This window comes from Ailuropoda melanoleuca, chromosome 2 (genome assembly GCF_002007445.2).
Source record: "Ailuropoda melanoleuca isolate Jingjing chromosome 2, ASM200744v2, whole genome shotgun sequence".
Lineage (NCBI taxonomy): Eukaryota > Metazoa > Chordata > Mammalia > Carnivora > Ursidae > Ailuropoda > Ailuropoda melanoleuca.
The window spans coordinates 167,510,761-167,532,864 of record NC_048219.1 but is presented as its reverse complement, the minus strand read 5'-3'; the positions used below and the strand labels follow the sequence as shown (position 1 = coordinate 167,532,864).

At 36.8% G+C, this 22,104-nt stretch overlaps 1 protein-coding gene across 1 annotated transcript in view; it reads right to left on the bottom strand.

Moving 5' to 3' along the window:
• Positions 1-3,577: 3,577 nt before the first annotated feature.
• LOC100479163 (cytochrome P450 20A1) overlaps positions 3,578-22,104 on the bottom strand; it is a 66,839-nt gene continuing 48,312 nt past the window's right edge. Inside the window, exons 9-13 of the mRNA XM_002919124.4 lie at positions 20,901-21,021; positions 15,745-15,856; positions 14,549-14,613; positions 5,796-5,885; positions 3,578-5,659 (exon numbers count right to left, since the gene is read on the bottom strand). Coding sequence (XP_002919170.1) covers positions 5,509-5,659; positions 5,796-5,885; positions 14,549-14,613; positions 15,745-15,856; positions 20,901-21,021 — 539 coding nt within the window. The 3' untranslated portion in view covers positions 3,578-5,508. The remainder of the gene's footprint in view (positions 5,660-5,795; positions 5,886-14,548; positions 14,614-15,744; positions 15,857-20,900; positions 21,022-22,104) is intronic.

Sequence of the window (22,104 nt, the reverse complement as noted above, 5' to 3'; positions counted from 1 at the left end):
TATTAAATAATCACCTTTACTTTATTCTACATGCACAGAATACCTCAATGAAGATTTCATTCATTTATTCAAAAATATTTATTGATTGCCTTTTTGAAGACAGGCACTTTACAACTTTATAACATAGTTACAATGGTCAAGTACACAGTTTTATTTCCTACTCTCCTGTGTTAAAAATTATAACAAGAGGGGCGCCTGGGTGGCACAGCAGTTAAGCGTCTGCCTTCGGCTCAGGGCGTGATCCCAGCGTTCTGGGATCGAGCCCCACATCAGGGCTCTTCTGCTATGAGCCTGCTTCTCTCTCCCACTCCCCCTGCTTGTGTTCCCTCTCTCGCTGGCTGTCTCTATCTCTGTTGAATAAATAAATAAAAATCTTTAAAAAAATTATAACAAGAAATTGCAAGTCTTTTAGATATAAATAAATTTGTGTTTTTTTTTTTTTTAGATTACCAAACAGGATATTGTTTGCTCTTGCCAGCTTGTCACATGCTGTAACAAGATCCATTACCAGTCTCTAGCAAGCCACCAAACTGTAAACCGATTAAACAAGGCAGTGGAACTGGAAGAGGAATGTCATTTCCTGCCCCTTCATCGCCTGGATGTTTTACAAAATGGCTCCCAACTCCAATTTTATAATTATCCATTACTTGGTGTCATCAAAATAAATATAGTGTTTGATATATAGATCTTTAAGTCTATTCCCCATCCCACTCCCCAAAATCTATTCCCCAAAGCCCTTATAAAAGTAACAAAGGAAAATGTTTAAAATTCACTAAGTGGGGGCGCCTGGGTGGCTCAGTTGTTAAGCATCTGCCTTTGGCTCAGGGTGTGATCCTGGCGTTCTGAGATGGAGCCCCGCATCAGGCTCCTGAGCTGGGAGCCTGCTTCTTCCTCTCCCAGTCCCCCTGCTTGTGTTCCCTCTCTCACTGGCTGGCTGTCTCTCTCTATCAAATAAATAAATAAAATCTTTAAAAAAAATAAAATTCACTAAGTGAAAAGCAAATCATATTGTTATGATTGCAATGTGTAAAATTAATACATATGTGGAATAGGAAAAAATTAATCAGTTATACAGCTATGGTTGAGGTGGTAGCACTAGTTTTCTTTTCTTTTCTTTTTTTTTTTTAAGATTTTATTTATTTATTTGAGAGAGAAAGAGTGAGAGCACACGTGAGCAGGGGAAGGGTAGAGGAAGAAGCAGACTCCCCGCTGAGCAGGGAGCTCAAGGCAGGGGCTCAATCCCAGGACCCTGGGATCATGACCCGAGCTGAAGGCAGACGCTTAACCGACTGGGCCACCCAGGTGCCTGTAGCATTAGTTTTCCTTAACATTTCTTTTAATACTGCTCTTACAATACCCTTTTTAGTCATTTTCTTTAGTTATTATGAACACTACATCATTTTAAACTACTGTTTGATTCCCTCTTAAATAACAAAATACATCAATAAACCCCACTGAAGATACTAAGATAATTTGAAATTTAGATCTTTTACTTTCTATTGCTTAGCAAGTATATGCCTGTATTCATTTACAGTATTTCTTCCATCAGGAATGAAAAAGTATTTTAGCTTGTCACTGAACCCACTGTCACGCTCTAAAAGACTAAATGAGATAGGTATACAAAGTATTTGGTTTATAACAAATGCTCCTGCCACTCCCCTTTCTACTTTGAGCTTAACTCTTGCTGCAAATTTCAGTCTCACTCTTTTGTATCAGTGGAGGTCACTCCCAGTGCCTCAAAGCAGCATTGTACAAAGCCTTTCTGGCTGTGCTGATTTCTGTAGTAACAGTAACTGCTTTGTTGTCCTACCTCCCCGCCTCCAGCCTCCCCTTCTACCTTAATCATTGGTCTTAGTAACTTAGGAAACAGGCATAGGGCAGGCTAAGAAGAGAAATAAGGTCACTCATATCAATTTGTTGATATTATATAAACCTGCCCGTGAAAACAGTGTCCATTTCTCTCACAAAGTATCTTCTCACAGCTACTAAACTTACTCCCTGATGTTTACTAGTCATGTCCTCAGTTTTACAGACTCAGTAGAATTGTGTTTAAGCAGTTTTCAATCTGTCAACATAACCACGTGTGAAAAAAGTACACTTTATAGGTTAACTGCACTTTTCATGGATCTGTAGGAAAAAAAAAAAAAAGGAGATGGCTTCAAGGAAAGAATCTTATTCTGTTTGCCCCAGAGTCCAAAAACAACAATAGAGATTCTTAAGATTTCCTCTTAAAAGTTGAAATGCCACCTCAATCTGAATTTAATTATATTTTTCTTACGATAGAAGAGTAATTACATTTCTTAAATGCTCATTGCAACACCATAGACTATTCTAGGGCTTTAGCAACTCAGATGTACAAACATAAATTACTGTTTTGATAAATGGAGAAGGAAGTAAAGCCATTTTTGAAGTTGAAAAGAGTAACAATACCCGCAAGGCAGAAGAGGAGAGAAAAAAGAATGATGAAAATCTGTGCTTACATTTTGAGTGAGAATATTAATGTTTCAGTTGTAAAAAACACTACTAGTTCATAAATATTACCTGAAGAGAACATTGTATATAATATGTCTGTAAAAATTACAAGTGGATATAAAAGAGAGTAGAAGCATCTACTCCAGAAGTTTACAACTGGCTAACTCAAAGTAGTGGGACTACAGGTGACTGAATTTCCTATTTCTGTTTCTGTGTTTCCAAGACCTTTCCACAGCAAACCTATATATAATTTTCACGACAAAAAATAGAACGTTTTGTTTTTAAAATATAAACTATTTTAAGATAAAGAAGACAAACAAATTTTCACATAGGGTCTATAAATAAGATAGAATCTACTTACATAAAAAATGGAACTGCATATTTGTGGACAGATCAAACAGCATATGAGTTTTTCATTTTTCCCAAACACATGCACAGAATCAATTCTGCCTTGAATTTTATTAGCGCAAAGTATGGAAGAGCCCTTTCTTTCCACAAAAAATGTGCTAGTGTGTGTTTTTGTTTTTAAGGTGGGGAGGAAGGGGAGGGAAGGGAGAGAGAGAATCTTAAGTAGCCTCCATGCCTATCACAGAGCCTGACTCAGGGCTCGATCTCATCACCCTGAGATCAGGAGCTGAGTTGAACTCAAGAGTCAAACGCTTAACCACCTGAGCTACCCAGGTGCCCTGTGCTGGTGTTTTTAACAGTAAACTTTTTTTTTTTTTTAAGATTTTTTATTTTTATTTATTTGACAGAGACAGCCAGCAAGAGAGGGAACACAAGCAGGGGGAGTGGGGGAGGAAGAAGCAGGCTCATAGCGGAGGAGCCTGATGTGGGGCTCGATCCCAGAACGCTGGGATCATGCCCTGAGCCAAAGGCAGACGCTTAACGACTGTGCCACCAAGGCACCCCTAAACAGTAAACTTCTCAACAGTTGAAAAGAATCCAGATCAAAATCAGGTAAGAAATGGTTTTTAAAAACCCAAAAAGCTATAAAATTTAAGAGTCCTCCTTAGAGTTATGCTACCAGCCATGAGGGACGTTGAGGCTACTTCGATTTCAGTCATTTGATAAATACAAAGGGCCAAGTAACAACAGCAGTGAATGGATTGACAGTATTTTTATTTTTAAAAAATCCTCTAGAATTTATGTATAATGTTTTAAATCAGTCACGTAACCATGGATAAAATGTGCTTATTTATCTGATGCTCTTTATATATTGGCAATATGCCAATTCCCTCACTCTCTGGCTCAGCTGCCCTGTTTACGCCTTGATCACTGCTGATCAGGTCTCACTTGCTTTAAAATTCCACTTATCTCATCTAATTTTACTGACACTTGGTTTACATATCAAGTGCCTATTCTAACTTTCCACTGCCAGTTTCCAAACCAATTAAGGTACTTGGATAACAAAGGAAGATGCTCTACATACACAAAACCACACAAAATGATGGGAGGAAATTTAACAGTGTGCCTTTTTGGAAACAACGTGATGCTGGGAACTAAGAATACATTTCACTTACAGTTTTAGAATTTAAATTATTCCATAAATTAAATATTTTTGTCAGAAATAAAAGCTGCATCTAATTACTTAAATTCTATCTTAGCCACTCCTAACTAGTTCTAAAATGTTAGCCTATCTGACCATAAACACAACATAAAATAACTCAATAACTAGGGTACAATCTTGAAACTAAAATTATAAGAGGAATTCAGCAGTGTCAAAAATAAACCCACTTGCAAACAGTTATCATTTTTCTTCCTTTCCTCTCTATCTGCACTTGGCATATTTCCTCCAGTTGTTGTCTTAAAAAAAAAAATTTCTTCAAGAACAATGTAACCAGAAAAAGTGGACTAAACTACAGTGCTATCAATAAAAAAGTATTAAATATAAAACTTATCAGTACTCAGTGTAAATTTTCAAAGACACTTAAAAATATTTTTAAAATAGCCCCAATATTTCTTTGCTTACTAGTGAGGCTGACCATTTTTTCTAAAAGTTGAACAGCTACTTCCTCCTCTAAAATTTGTTTATTCATGTCTTTTGGCCATTTATCTATTATATTTTCTTACCAATTTATTCAAGCTATTTATACATCATATGGATATTATCCCTGTCATATGTTTCGTAATGTTTGTTTTCTTTTATTTTAAATTTGGTTTTGGTTTTTGGCTAGTGCTTTCTTGTTTCTTAATCATTAAGTTCATTATGTGATATAATATGACATAATAATAAGAGATTAGGAATTCCGTTTTTCCCACAAATGAGAATTTGTGAAGTAATATAGTGCTACTAAAATTTCCAGCAAAACAGAAGGAAAGGCGAGCCTCAATCTTAGTTTGTCACTTCTTAGAAGGACCCCTTCAACACACATTCAGTAGTTTCCAAATGACTCGAAGCATTCAAAATGATGAGCCTTGTATAAGTCATGAAATGAACACTATTATCTGGGAGGCATACAAGGAAGCAAATACTAGGTAGATCATTCAACCTAATAGCAATGATTAAACATAAACTAATTTGTACTCAGAAAATAAAAATATTAATCCAAGAAATAAAATTATCCAAGAAATAAAATTATGGGAAGTCCTTGTTTTCCCCCTTTAAAATGATTTAAAGTATGAAAAGAAGTTAGGATTATGTTTCCCTTTTATGAATATTCAGAAAACATGATTCCCCAAAGTGTGCAAAATAATGTCTCCTTTGAAGTACATTAGAGCTTAAACTAAGAAAAATAATATGAAGATAATGGCATAGAAAGTGATAAAACAAAACAAAACAAAAACCAAAAAACAATAACAAAAGTGATAAAACAAAAATTAAAAGAGAGCTTCCTGTTAAAGTTATCATTATATTGATGCAATAAGTATAAATGTATATCATGCATTAAGAAAATTTGATATGCAAAAGTCCAAATTTACATAACAAAGTACTAGTAGGTATTTATATTCCATAGTATTACTTGATTTATAAAAGGATCCAATACAGATTTTTTAAATCATCATTTTCCTCAAGAAAGTTAAATGTATAAAGTTTTAATATCTTTTTGAGACAGTGATCCAAGCTTCTTCCTTGGATGAAGTTACCAGTTCATACTTAGTTTCAATAAGTTGTCCCTCCACGGAAAGTAGGTGTAGCCTCCTCACCAATACACTCAGAAGTACTGTGGTCACCATATATGCAAACCTGGTTAGGAAGAAAGTCCACTGGTTATTGAAGATTAACAATTACACTTTAATTATATAGATTGCTCATTCTCATCAGCAGTCATCATCAAAATTCTAAGTATATAGTCTTTCACTTTCCTTTGTCTACCACTCACCTCAATTCTGGGCACTCCTGTGTGCCTGAGAATCCAAGCAAGGAAAAAGTTTTCATCGTCAATTCATCATCAAACCGGTCTGGATCAAATCTAAAAAGGTTTGGGGGAAATCACAACAGAGCTCCATTGGCATTTTACATATTTGTACTGTAAAAACATAGGTGTCTAATAAAGTCTGAAAAGTACTGAAAATAAAAACTGCTATCACAATTGTATTTAAATTTCACCAATTACAGGCAGCTCAGTTGGTTAAAGCATCTGACTCTTGGGTGCCTGGGTGGCTTAGTTGGTTAAGCGTTTGCCTTCAGCTCAGGTCATGATCCCGGGGTCCTGGGACTGAGTCCCGCATTGGGCTCCCTGCTCAGTAGGGAGTCTGCTTCTCCCTCTATCCCTCTTCCCTGCTTGTGATCTCTCTCTCTCTGAAATAAATAAAATCTTCAAAAAAAAAAAAAAGCATCTGACTCTTGATTTCAGGTCAGGTCATGATCTCAGGTTCATGAGACTGAGCCCTGCCTCAGGCTCTGTGCTCTGCAGTAGTCTGCTTGAGATTCTCTCCCACCCTTTCCCTCTGCCCTTCCTCCCTCTCCCTTGTGCATGTGCACACACTCTCTCTCTAAAATAAATTTAAAAAAATCTTTAAAAAATCTATTATGTTCTCAAACTATTAAACATATACTTAGTATTTTTCTGCTTAATTTATTATTTCTAAACAACAGATACAGAATGCATTTCTATGGAACCAGCAAAGAATGAAACTGTAACATGGGTGTGCATCATTTAATAAGATATAAGGATAAATCATATAAAATCACATAATGAATATTTAAGAGTATTCAAAACATCTGTAACATGAGGCCATATCATCAATATGCAAAGCATTTTACACTGCCTCTTCAATTAAAATGTATTTCCTAAAACTGGATACACCAGAATTAAAATTATATTCATCAATTATATTACAGCCAGACTTATTAGTAAGTGAGGGAAATGAAGACACTAAAAAGGGTTTTTTTATTGTACAGAATTTCATTTTGTAAAAAGTCACTGGTGAAATGGGATATATAGAAACAACCAAAAATGCACCCACTATGAAACATAAAAATTCCTCTCAAAAACAAATGTTAGGGATGCCTTGGAGGCTCAGTCAGTTAAGCATCTCCCTCTGGCTCAGGTCATGATCCCAGGGTCCTGGGATCGAGTCCTGCATTGGGCTCCTTGTTCAGTGGGGATCCTGTTTCTCCCTCTGCCTGCCGTTCTCTCCCTCTCTCTCCCTCTGACAAATAAATAAAATTAAAAAAAAAGACAAATGTTAAAAGACTTAAACCGTGCTATGAGAAAAAAAAGAATTCTTCATTTTCTTTTTAAAAAGTGTAAATTACCTTTTACTACTGGAATATATTAGACTCACATTAGAGTCCACATAAAAATTACATCAAATAATTTTCCTTTTAAGTTTTTATTTATTTATTTATGTATGTATGTAAGTAATCTCTGGGGTACCTGGATGGCTCAGCTGGTGCAGCATGTGGCTCTTGATTCCAAGGTCATGAGTTCAAGCCCCACGTTGCAAGTAGAGCTTACTTAAAATAAAGTAAATAAAATAAAATTTTAAAAAATTAAGTAATCTTGGGGCTCCTGGGTGATTCAGTTGGTTGAGCGTCCCATGCTTGGTTTCAGCTCAGGTCATGATCTCATGGTTCCTGGGATCGGGCCCTGTGTCAGGCTCCATGCTCAGCAGGGAGTCTGCTTGGGAGTCTTTCTCTCCCTCTGACCCTCCCCCCACAAAATAAATAAATAAATCTTTAAAAAAAAATTAAGTAATCTGTACACCCAAAGTGGGGCTTAAGCTCACAACCCCAAGATCAAGAGTTGAATGTTCTTTCGACTGAGCCAGCCAGGTGCCCCAGTCAGCTTTTCCTTTTATCGATGATCTTGAAAATTTGAGACCCTATTTTACTTGAAGATATCTATCTATGTTTAGACTAAAAAAGAATCAAACGTGGGGTGCCTGGGTGGCTCAGTTGGTTAAGTGTCTGCCTTCAGCTCAGGTCATAATCCCAGGGTCCTGGGATCAAGCCCCACATCAGGCTCCCTGCTTAGCAGGGAGCCTGCTTCTCCCTCCCCATCTGCCTGCTGAACCCCCTGCTTGTGCTCTCTCTCTCTCTTTGAGATAAATAAATAAATAAATAAAATCTTAAACAAAAAAGAATCGAACTTAATTTTTCCAATTATTTTATAAAACACCTCACAATTTGGGGTGCCTCCCCATCTCCCTGCTCAGCGGGGAGCCTGCTTCTCCCTCCCCATCTGCCTGCTGAACCCCCTGCTTGTGCTCTCTCTCTCTTTTTGAAATAAATAAATAAATAAAATCTTAAACAAAAAAGAATCGAACTTAATTTTTCCAATTATTTTATAAAACACCTCACAATTGGGGTGCCTCCCCATCTCCCTGCTCAGCGGGGAGCCTGCTTCTCCCTCCCCATCTGCCTGCTGAACCCCCTGCTTGTGCTCTCTCTCTCTTTTTGAAATAAATAAATAAATAAAATCTTAAACAAAAAAGAATCGAACTTAATTTTTCCAATTATTTTATAAAACACCTCACAATTGGGGTGCCTCCCCATCTCCCTGCTCAGCGGGGAGCCTGCTTCTCCCTCCCCATCTGCCTGCTGAACCCCCTGCTTGTGCTCTCTCTCTCTTTTTGATAAATAAATAAATAAAATCTTAAACAAAAAAGAATCGAACTTAATTTTTCCAATTATTTTATAAAACACCTCACAATTGGGTTGCCTGCATGGCTCAGTCAGTTAAGTATCTGACTCTTGGTTTCAACTCAGGTCATGATCTCCTGGTCATGGGACTGAGCTCCATGTTGGGCTGTGCTCTGTGAGCAATTTGCTTCAGATTCCATGTTGGGCTCTGGCTGAGTGAAGGGTCTGCTTCAGATTCTTTCTCCCTACATCCTTCAGCCCCTCCCCCCACCTCAAATAAATAAATAAGATCTTTTTTCTAAGATTTTATTTATTTATTTGAGATAGAGCGAGAGAGCACGAGTGGGGGTAGGGGCAGAGGGAGAAGCAGTCTCCCCAATGAGCAGGGAGCCCAACACCAGACTCGATCCCAGGACCCTGGGATCATGACCTGAGCCGAAGGTAGATGCTTAACTGACTGAGCTACCCAAGCATCCCTAAGTAAGATCTTTAAAAACAACAACAACAAAAAAAACCCATAAAAAACAATTTTACGGATTAGAATAAAATGAAAGCCAAACTAAAAATAGTTTAATCCTAAATATTGAGATTTTGTTTTTTCAGCTTTGCTGAAATATATTTGACAAATAAAATTGTAATATATTTAAAGTATACAATATGATGATTTGATATATGTACACATTATGAAAGGACCTACTCTCAAGTTAATTAGCCCATCCACCACATTATAGAGTTACAATTTTGTGTCTGTGTGATGAGGACACTTAATTTCTACTCTCTTAGCAAATCTTAATTTTACAATACAGTATTAGCACACATGGTCACCATGCTATACATGAGATCCACAGACTTTACTCATCTTACAGCTGAAAGTTTGTATCCTTTTATTAGCAGCTCCCTATTTCCCCTACCCCTACCCCCAGCCCCTGGCAAGGACCATTCTACTCTGTTTCTATGTGTTTGACTTTTTTTTTTTCTTCTCCCCGATTACACATATAAGTGCTACAAAGCAGTTCTCTGTCTGGCTCTTTTCACTTAGCATAATGCTCTCCAAGTTCACCCATGTGCAAATAGCAGGATTTCCTTCTTTTTTATGGCTCAATAATATTCCACTATATATCTATATCTATACACAGATAGATATATGTATATGTATATAGACACACACACACACACAGAGTGAAATATTCACTTCTTCTTTATCCATTTAATACCTGTTGGGATATCTTTTATCAAAAAGACAAGAGATGACAAATGCTGGCAAGGATGTGGATAAAAGGGAACTCTTGGGGCGCCTGGGTGGCACAGCAGTTAAGCGTCTGCCTTCGGCTCAGGGCGTGATCCCGGCCTTATGGGATCGAGCCCCACATCAGGCTCCTCCGCTGTGAGCCTGCTTCTTCCTCTCCCACTCCCCCTGCTTGTGTTCCCTCTCTCGCTGGCTGTCTCTATCTCTGTCGAATAAATAAATAAAATCTTTAAAAAAAAAAAAAAAAGGGAACTCTTGTACACTGTTGGTGTGAATGTAAATTGGTACAGCCACAAAGAGAAAACAGTTTGCAGATTCCTCAAGAAATTAAGAACAAAAGTACCATACAATGCCACTTCTGCATATATATTCAAAGGAAACAATGTCATTATCTTGAAGAGATTATCTGTACTCTCATGTTTACTGTAGTATTATTGGGCCATAAAAAAGAAGGAAATGCTGATATTTGTGCAACACGGATGAACCTGTGCCGAAATCAAGAGCTGGTCACTTAACCAACTGAGCCACCCAGGTACCCTGGTATACCTTTCTATTTATGTGTGTCACCTTCAATTTCTTTCATCAGAGTCCTACAGTTTTCAGTACAGGTCCTTCACCTGGTTAAATTTATTCCTAGGTTTGGGGGTTTTTTGGTGTAATTTTAAATGGGATTGTTTTCTTAATTTCTCTTTCTCCTGGTTTGTTGTTAGTATATAGAAATACTACAGATTTCTGTATATTAATTTTGTAACCTGAAACTTTATCGAATTCATTTATTAGTTCTAATCATTCTTTGATGGAGTGTTTAGGGTTTTCTATTTATAATATCACATCATGTGCAAATAGTGACAATTTTCCTTCTTCCTTATCAATTTGGATGCCTTTTATTTCTTTTTCCTGTCTGATTGCTGTGGCTAGGACTTCCAGCGCTATGTTGAATAAAAGTGATGAGACTGAACATCTCTGTCTTGTTCTTGATCTTAGAGGGAAAGCTTTCAGCTCTTCACCACTGAGGATGATGCTGGCTGTGGGTTTGTCGTATATGGCCTTTATTATGTTGAATGATGTTCTTTGGCTGTTCAAGGTCTTTTATCATTTCATAAAAATCTTAGGATTACCTGTTCTAGTTCTTTGTAAAATACTATTGGTACTTTGATAGGGACTGCACTTTGTTAATGTGGCAGTAGTCAAATCCCTTCCTGAGAAAGACTGGAAGATGGGCATTTGCCTGCCCTCTTTGGATTGAATGTTGGGGGCCAGCCACAGTAAATAACTGCATGCCTATTAACAAGTACTTCTTTGTTTGGTATTGTCCTGTGGTACTTATGAATACAAGACACCCTGGCTATCAGGGTTAGGTAATTTGGGCATGTCCCTCAGATAGCAGCTATAAAACTGGGAAGCTAGATGTGTACACAAGGGAGAGGCCTACGACTTGGTTTTATTGTTGTTTATTGGAGTGAATTGGGTGGGGGGTCATGCCCACTGGCTGCTCCAGGCTTCAGGGAGGATCATGGCCACTACACGGAGATGTGCGCTAACTAGAAGCTGGACCCTCAGGCAGCGGCTTCTAATATATGCAGTCAACCTCCTTCCAGGTAAAGAATTTTTGCCAGCTCCCTCTTTGCTGAGCCGTGGGAAAAAAGCTACAGGAAATGTTTGTATTCCCATCATGCACCATTAAGAACAGCTTCTTTGTTTTCTATAAACCTGTGGGACTCATGAACACAAGCCCTGGTGGCTTTCAGAACTAAGTGTTTTGGAAACCCATATCTCAGGTGGGAGTCCTCAATTTGGGGACAAAAACTGTGTAGTCCAAACCCTTCAATTCTCAGGAGAAGCTGGCAGTTGAGGGTTCCCTCCTGATTATATGGCACTGTGCTGGGTGTGGGTTTTTGGTAAGAATATGTCTCAGCCTTTCCTATACATTTCAGTGTGGGTATTTTCTCATTTAGCCAATGTGTAGAAGTCACTCAGCTAGTTTCTGGATTTCTCTCAAAGGGAACTGCTCCCAGCGTAGCAACACCGAGCGTGCCCATGAGAGGAGGGAAATTCAGGAGCCTGCTATATCACCATCTTGGTCCCAGTCCATACTGAGGTTTTTGATATTTGTTTTCATTCTTTTCAGATGAGAATTTTATATTAGTCTGTTTTTTTAAGTTGATAGTATTTCATAATTTAGAGTAATTTTTACATTATTTTATATTTAAATCATAGAACTTGACCCAGGTTTTCTTGCTCTGAAACAGTGCCAATATGGTAATAGTAATAATGTATTTCTATCATTTCTTTTTTTTTTTTTTAAGATTTATTTATCTGAGAGAGAGAAAAAGAGTACGAGCAGGGGGGGGGGCAAAGGGAGAGACTCAAGCAGACAACCTGCTGATTGCGGAACCTGAAGCAGGGCTCAAACTCACGACCTGGAGATCATAACTTGAACTGAAATTAAGAGTCGGACACTTAACTGACTGAGCCACCCAGGCGCCCCTCTATCATACCTAGACATTTTTTCTATAGGGAGAATACATTAATGTCAGTTACTCACTCAAAAAGAAAACTTCTAAAAACCATAAAGAAATAACATCACATATCTATTAGAACAACTAAAATAAAAAACCGTGGTAGTAGTCAGTGCTACTGAGGCTGCAGAGAAGACGAATCTCGCAAACACACTGCTGGTGAGAATCTCTGAAAAACAGCCTGGCAGTTTCTTGAAAAACTAAACATGCACTCACCATGTAACCCAGCAACTGCATTGTTGGGCATTTATCCCAAAGAAATGAAATCTTATGTTCACACAAAAACCCTTACATGAATGTCATAGCAGCTTCATCACCAAAACACCATATGTTCTCCAGTGGATGAAAGTTTGAAAAACCCTGGTATAGCATAAAATAGAATACCATGCAGCTATAAAATGGTATGAAACATACTATGTTGACCTCAAGAGCATTAAGTTTAGTGAAAACAGTTAACCTCTTCATCTTTATCTGTGTGACAGTTATATTTAAACAGTAATTAATCAACTGTCTCCACAGGGTCTAACTATCTCCGTTTACGTATATTTTTGTTACTGTCAATTGTCTCTCAAGGGGGAGGTGCCCAACTTCAGAAAGCTTTTCATTAGTATACAACGTTACTAACATTTCCTCAGTCTGATTATATTTGATTCCTGAAAATGATTTCCATATTTTAGCATATACATTTTTTAATATTTTCAATTTGTAACCTAGATTCTCTGTTTTGAAGGAAGGAATAGTGTCAAAAGTTCCAACAAAGTTCTTTTCTTTCTTTCTTTTTTTTTTTNAAATTTCAACAAAATTTTTTTTTTTTTTTTTTTTTTTTTTTTTTTTTAAGATTTTATTTATTTATTTGACAGAGAGAGAGACAGCCAGAGACAGTGGGAACGCAGGGCAGGGGGTGTGGGAGAGGAAGAAGCAGGCTCCCAGTGGAGCAGGGAGCTTGATGTGGGGCTCGATCCCAGGACCCTGGGATCATGCCCTGAGTTGAAGGCAGATGCTTAACGACTGAGCTACCTAGGCGTCCCTCCAGCAAAAGTTCTTATATTTTTCATATTGCACTTCAAATTTATCAAAAACTTGGCATTTTCCACATGGTAATTTTTTAAAACAATTTTAAAATTGAAAATATTTTTTAAAATTACAAGCATAAATTTTTCCACCAGTGTATATCTTCAATTTTGTTATAAGTCATTTGGAATATAAAATTTACTTTTGACTTATAGCAAATTTTGAAGGATTGCTATTTCATTTATTTATTTTTTAATTAATTAATTTTAAAAAAGATTTTATTTATTTATTTGACAGAGAGACAGCCAGCGAGAGAGGGAACACAAGCAGGGGGAGTGGGAGAGGAAGAAGCAGGCTCTCAGCAGAGGAGCCTGATGCGGGGCTCGATCCCAGAACACCAGGATCACGCCCTGAGCCGAAGGCAGACACTTAACGCCCAGGCGCCCCATGCTATTTCATTTATTAATAGATTTCTTTTAATATCATTATAATATTAAAAACTGAATGGTAAGAACACTTAATAAACCCATCCTTATACTCTAGAAATAGGTACAAGTACTTCAACCATGCCACCAACCCTGTCCCACTGTACTTCACACAGCTGTATTTTTTTTTTTTTTAAGATTTTATTTCTGAGTAAACTCAACACCCAATGTGGGGCTCAAACCTACAACCTGAAGATCAAGAGCTGTATGCTCCAATGCCTGAGCCAGTCAGGCACCCCCCCACACTTGTCTTAACCCCAATCAACTCAATATATAACCTTCTACCAGGGCAATAAATCTTAACTCGTTTCTTTAATGTGAATTTTACTTGATGCCTATCTAGAAGGCAAACAGTAGCAGCTTTGTTCTTCACCTTTTCCTTCCCCTGCCATTCTCACATATAACACGTATAGAGACAACATCTGCTTTCTGAATTTGACTAAAGAGACTAATAATCGAGAGCAACAGCAGGAAAACAAAGAAACTCCAGAAGAATACTCACTTACCAACAAAAGAATTCCAAAATCTACTGAAGTGAAAGGATAGTTGTCAAGATTAATAGATCTTAGGATAGAAGTGGTAACAGGAGAGACAAAGAGTAGCAGATAGCGGATTTACGAAAGAAAGAGTAGTGAACAGAAGATACCAAAGAGAAGGCGGTGGCTTTCTTATGTTATGTCGTTGTCACATATTAAATTTTCTCCTCAAAACTTAGAAAAGAAATGCAAAATACACAAACACATAAAAACCAATAATCACAAAGATAAAGACAGATATTTCATACTTGCGTGGTGATGGCCAAGTATCGGGATCCTGAAGTACCACACCAAGAGCATAAAGAACAAGGGTCTGCAAAGAAATTACTCTAGTTAGTCAAGGCCTCACAGAGACAAAATGACAGCCAGAGAGCCAACTCATCCTAAATGCTCTTTTAATACAGATAATGAGTACAAAATAAAAACAGAAAATAACAAAAGAAAACACAAGCCATTATTTTGATGATTTTACAGTGAGGGCCTCCCTAAGTATGTCAAAATCTGGCAGTCTTAAAGGAATAACAGACTTAACTATGAAAAGTTAAAACCTGCATCCAGTAAAAACAAAACACACCCAAATCACCAGTAAAACAGGAAAAACATATTTCCCATATAAGTGACAGTTAGTATGTACAATATACAAAAAAACATAAGCTCACTAGAAAGAAGAGTGAGTTATAAGCACATAATTCACAAAAGAAGAAACACAAACTGTGAAATATGTATGAAAAGCTGCTCAATCTCTCCAATGATCAGGGAAACGCAAATTAAAATAATGAGACAGTATTTCATATAAGAAATATGTAAAAAAATTAATAAATCCAGCAGTAGTGACGATATGGAGAGAAATAGCATTCTCATACATTGTTGCTAAAAATATAAATTGCCTCTTATTTAAATTTAACATACATAGCACTTTGACCCCAAAGCTCTATTTCTAAGGCTCTACTCAATACCTATATACAAGTAAGTATATAATTTGTAATAAAAGAAATGATGTAACCTAAATTCCCATCAATGGGGGCTGCTTAAATAAACTGTAACACACTCGTGTGATGGAATACTATACATACATTAAAAATAATGAGTTGGATCTGTATCAAGTACCAGTTGTACTAATAACCACAATACACCTAATGAAAGAAGCAAAGTAATGAATGATATATGAAAAGCAACTTTTCACATATAAATTCAGTTTTTAAAATACATACATAGAAAAAGATCCACAAAAATACTAAAGTATTTACATGTAAGGAAGGGAGCCTTTCTTTTATATTGTTTATAACCTAAAAGAGCATATATTATTGTCATTTAAAATAACTATGTCTTTGATTTAATAATAGGTATCATTTATTAGACACTTTAGACAATACGATTCAAAAACACACACTAAAAAAGTTGAAAAGAATAATCAAATGAGTTAAGTACACCAAATGTTGCCTACCTCTCTAGGAATAATAAATTTGTCAATCTTTCCTTCAATATCTTGAAGCCGGGCAGAAACTGGGGTCAGTTTGGCAGTCCGAACAGTTTCACAAAGTACTTGCCGACAATATCTGTTTAAAAAAGTTTTTTTTACAGTTCTTAGCTCTGGGAAAGGCAGTTTGAAATGTACATACATTTTTAAGAACTTTAATAATCTTCTTAATTGGGAACAGTAACATCATAATTCTAATTTGCTTGAAAATAAGTTATATATTAGAGGTATATAAAGTCCAGGTATATATAAATTTAAACAAATAAAAACAACTTTAAAAGTACCAGAAGAAAACTCAAAACAGTATTTGTATAATTTTTGAGTAGAAAAGTCCTTTGTTTTTAATAAAGGATTTAAAAAATTTTAATGAAGAACTTTCCTACTCAAAAATTATAAAAATACCGACATAATGGCAGGAACCGTAAAGAAAAATACAAATAATCCAACTATGGAAAACAATTTTTTTTACATATTTGTAATCATAACTACAACTGAAAAGCAACTAGGAAAAATACTTAAGTATAAATATTTGTAATGTACAAAAGCTCTTTAAAAATCCACAATTAAAATCATCAAATACCCCAAAAGAAATATGGACAGAGGATATAAAAAAACAATTCACATACAACAAAATACAAATGGCCTAGAAACATTTGAAGTGATACCCAACCTCCTTAACAATGGAAAGATTGCCAATTAAAGCAATTTTTTTTTTAGATTGAATTCCTTTCAGCTTTTATTTTTATTTTTTTATTTTATTTTTTTTAAAGCAAAAATTTTTTTTAAAGATTTTATTTATTTATGTGACAGAGAGACAGCCAGTGAGGGAGGGAACACAGCAGGGGAGTGGGAGAGGAAGAAGCAGGCTCCCAGCGGAGGAGCCCGATGTGGGACTCGATCCCGTAATGCCGGGATCACGCCCTGAGCCGAAGGCAGACGCTTAACGACTGCGCTACCCAGGTGCCCCTAAAGCAAATTTTTCTACTTGCCAGATGAGCAAAAATGAAAAAGAATGACAATAGACAATACTAATACAACATGGGGATAAAGACATTAATATTGTTATTGGAAGTATAAACTAGTATACCCTTTCTGAAGGGTAACTTGGCAATATGTCTAAAAATATTAGGTGTAGGGGCACCTGGGTGGTTCAGTTGGTTAAGCGTCTGCCTTCAGCTCAGGTAATGATCTCAGGGTCCTGGGACGGAGTCCCATTTTGGGCTCCCTGCTCAGTGGGGAGTCTGCTTCTCCCTCTCCCTGTGCTCCCCCCTCTCATGCTTGCACATGCACTCTCTCTCTCTTTAAAATAAATAGGGACGCCTGGGTGGTTCAGTCCGTTAAGCATCTGCCTTTGGCTCCAGTCATGATCCCAGGGTCCTGGGATGGAGTCCTGCATCAGGCTCCTTGCTCTGCGGGGAGCCTGCTTCTCCCTCTGCCTGCCACTCCCCCTGCTTGTGCTCTCTCTCTCTCTGACAAATAAATAAATAAAATCTTTTAAAAAATGAAATAAATAAAATCTTTAAAAAATATATTAGGTGTACATCACAATAATAAAAGCTAAAATGTATTGAAATCTTACCACAAACCAGTTCTATTACTTTCTATGCAGTATTTCATTTAATCCTTATAAGAACCTCAGGGATGCTATTATTATTCTAATTTTATAGATTTTTAGAAATAAGGCAATTGTTTAAGATCGCGTAGCAGGGAAGTGGTGTCAACAGGATTCAAACCCAGGTCTGCCTTATTCCATAGCCCCTAATCATAAACACTGAACTATTGTATATAACCTTAAATAACAATCTCATTTCTAGGACTTTATTAATACCAACAATTGGAAATATAAAAAAAAGCAAGCATAGGAATGTTGATTGTTTATAATATGTAAGAACAACAAAAACAAAAACATCCTTCCCTTCCTCTTTGAACAACTATTTACTGGGTACCTACCATATTAGAAGCACCATGTTAGATACTGAGCTACAATAGTGAATAAGACAGATACCCACAAAGGGATTCAAGGTCTAGTTGGCAGGGAAAGCCAGAGAGGTAGGGACATCAAGGATAACAATTTAAAAAGCACAGTAACTGTTATGATAAAGGCAGTTCAGGGTTTTGGAGAACACGTGGCAAGTGCACATAACTACAGAAAGGACTTTGCAGAGAAATAAGTACTTTAGGCTGAAACCTGCAGAAAAAATTGGAGTTAGCTAGAAGAGAAACGAAGACAGAGTCTAGACAAAGGAGTAGTCTGCAAAAGACAGGAGATAAGAAAGAGTACTATAGCTTTGAAGAAACAAAAGAATCTCAGTATAGCTAAATCCAAGGTATGAACAGGCACAAATAATGAGAGTAAGGTGGGAGAGGAACATAAGGCCCAGCTCTTGAAATGCCTCCTAAGCCATGTTGGTGAGTTTAAATTTCATATTAAGGGCAGCCAGAGATCACTGAAAGATTTTAAATTGAGGAGTCATCCACCCAGATGTTGACTCCCCAGGTATGGAAAGATTACTAGTCCAGTGATTCAGTATCAGAATTAGAACACATTGGAATCATCTGAGAAGCTTTTGAAAACTTCTGATGCCCAGAGACTGTTGATTTGGAATTGGTCCTAGGTTATCGGTATGGTTAAAGCACCCAGAATGTTTACTGTGTGCAGTCATAGGGTCCAGTAGCAATTTGGAGACTGGATTAGAGGTGAGCAAGATCCAAGGCTGTTGAAATATCTCAGCCAAGGTGATGGTGGTCTGAATAGCGGGGGCAATGAAAAGAACTAAAATTAAACTTCCAACTAAAAGTTATTTGGAAAGTCAAATCAACAGAACTTAATCACTGACTGGGTGTGGTAGAGTTATACATATTAAGAATACTCTCCACAAAATATTAAGAGAAAAGATGGAATTTACAGAAGAATTATATTTTTATATTTTAAAACATTCTGAAATTATTTTGAATATATATGTATATATGCATAGAAAAAACTGGAAAAATAGTAAAGATAGTTAACAATTATCTAAGGATACACTTACAAAAAACCTTCATCTTCTACTTTATACACTTCTGTATTATAAAAACTTCAAAGGACAAGTATTACTTCTAAAATGAAAAATAGTTATATTCAAGGTAATAAATAAAACTTCAAACATTTTGAAGAATTTGTAACAGAAGTCCACCCTAAGGGGTGTCATGACTCGTTCATCATAGTATTAGTGTTGCACAGTTTGGGGCACTTAGCCCTGTATCTCTTGCTAGTAGACAAATAACATATCCATTGATTTAGAGAATGATCCAGATAAAATCAGAGTGTGGTAGGAGTGAGTGAATTTTGTTTGTTAAGAAAGGAGGAAAAATTTTTAGAAGACTCTCTCAAGTTTCAAATTCTTTATTGTTTTAAACTCTGCACCTGGCTGGGATGGTAATTTCCTAAGAAAAACAAGTAACAGTGGGTGCTTCTGCCCCAGCAAGGAGAAGGCTGATGGAAAGTGGGGGGATTTGGGAGCCAATGAGGGGAAGAGGTGGGAGTGGGGAGGGAGAGAAAGAGCTACTGAGGCTGAGGGGCTGGGTGGGCAAGACGACACCAGGAAGGGAGGAAGACTGGAGAACCAGAAGGAGGAAGGAGGTGGAGGGAGGATGAAGAAGCAAATCATCAGAGAAGGGGCAAGGAAGAAAATTCACAGAGCACTACCAGGAAAGAAGAATAGGAAGCCAAGAAAGCTTTGGGGGAAATCTGTCCAGAGGAAAGCAGAGGAGAAGATCAGCAAATCAGGAATCCCTCCCCCTGCCACCAACCTCCCTGTCCTAGAACCTGGGGACACCAGAAGTCTCCTTATCTTCTTTTCTATAGTTAAAAGAGGCTCCAAGGTAGGGCTGGTTGCCTGCTTCCAACACCCTAAGCAGTCACAGTTGCTATTTTAAAAAATCTTTTTAGAGGGCCTGGGTGGCTCAGTTGGTTAAGCGTTTAGCTCAAGTCATAATTCTGGGGTCCTGGGATCGCAGGGAGCCTGCTTCTCCCTCTCCCTCTGCTGCTTTCTCTCTCCCTGTCAAATAAATCAATACTATCTTTTAAAAAAATAAAGAGAAAAAAATATTTTTAATTAAGGTATTATCTACATATAAAAATTCATGTATTTTACCTGTACAATGTGATGAACTCTAGTAATTGTGTACAACTGTGTACAACTGTGTTACCACAACCACCATCAAGATATAGAACAGTTCCTTCACCCTAAAAACTTTTCTTATTCTCCCTGCCAGTTGATCCCCTCCGCATTCCTGGCCCTAGACAATCACTGGTCCCCTTTCTATCACAACAGTTTTGCCTCTTCTAGAATTTCACCTTAAGGAAATGATATTGTATACGGTTTTTGTGTTTGACTTCTTTTACTTAACATAATGACATTTATCCACATTGTTGTATATATTGATATATTACTTTTTACCACTTGGTAATATTCCAAGGCACAGATATAACACAATTTGTTTATCCATTCATCAGTTGATGAACATCTGGACTGCTTCCAGCTTTTTGCTATCATGAATAATATTGCTTTGAACATTTGCATAAAGGTCTCTGTGTGGACATATTTTTTTCATTTCTCTTGGATAAATGCCTTGGAGAATTTCTGGGTTGTATGGGAAATGTATGCTTAGTTGCCACACTGTTTTCCAACAGGTCTATACCATTTTGCATTTCCACCAATAAGATATGAGTGCTCCACTTACCTGAACATCACTGATACTATTTTATACAGTCAGGTTTCCCAAACTATCTTATGATTTTATTTATTTTTAAAGATTTTATTATTTATTTGACAGAGAGAGTGAGCACAAGCCAGGGGAGTGTCAGAAGGAGAGGGAGAAGCAGGTTCCCGTTGAACAAGGTGCCGGATGAGGGGCTCAACCCCAACCTGAGCCAAAGGCAGACAGACACTAACCAACTGAGCCACCCGGGCCCCCCCAAAACTACCTATGATTTTAAAGAACAAATTAAATTACCTAATAAAATCTGTATATAAACATTTTAAGTCCTATAAAAATTTATTATCATTAGCTTTAAATAAGATAGTTAAACCAATTCAAATTTACCTGTTAATGATCTCCTCTTCTTTTTATTGTATTCTTACCTGAGCTGCTCAATTTTCTCTGGAGTAATAGGATCCTTCCCAAAAACTTGGTCTATCTCTTCATAAAGTTTTTTCTGAACCTCTTCAGAGGTGGTTAAAAAACAGATTGCCCAGGTGCACACTAAGTAAAAATTTATATTAATCACAATGAAAATAGCTAATTCCTAGTTTGGGTGCAGAATAAGATAAAACATACTATTTTTTTCTTGTATTTTCCTTTTTTTCTGACATGGAAGACACATAAATGTTACCAAAAAAAAATAGGATTGTTCACAGGATTTGTACCTCACTGAGTAGAACATGAATATTTACAGAATACTCCTAAAGAGATCTGCAATTGCTTTCTTAAAACTGGCAAGTAACTGAAACCAAAAATTCTTTTACCTTCAGTAAAACAGTAATGACAATACATAAACTTCATTATCCGGAGGAGTGTTAAATGTTGGTAACTGTAATGGATTGCCTGGTTCACCCAACCTTGAGTAATAAAAATACTGATTTATTAGTTCTTTCAGGAGACCTAATGAAATGATTCATACAAATCAAAGTAGCAGGAGATTTACCTATAAATCAATATTCTAAATTTTTACTTGTAATGGTAGATACACTCGTTCAAGAATTGGTATTGGTATTGCTTAGGACAATGGTTCTCTAAAATCACCTGGGAATGGGTTGATGGCACAACCCCACATTCACAGATTCTGATTCAATAGGTTTACGGTGGAGTCCAGGCATCTGTACTTCCAACAAATACCACAATTATTTTGATGAACACCAAGACTGGAAGATCACTAAGCTTACACGCTTACTTTTGCTTAAAATGGATTATACACTATATTCACTGAGGAAATGAAAAGGTAAGGAAATTACATGATGAACAGAAAACAAAAAAATCAGACTAGTTATATTTCCTTTGGAAATCCACTGGGATTACAATTATTCAAAGAATGGAACTATCTTAATACCGTCCATGTACCAGTACCTCTCACCCTAGATTATGCTTGAGATGACTCTATCTATACTATTTTTTCTGTGTCAACCACTTTTAAAAATGTATTTAGTAATTTCTACCTCTACTTATTATCTCCTTCTTGAGCTAAGGGCCGACTTAAATTTGTCTCAAAGTTTTTTTTTTTTTTAAATGTTTCCCTAATTCACATATCCAATTCCTATGCCTGGAAAGGACATAATTCACTCTCTGTAC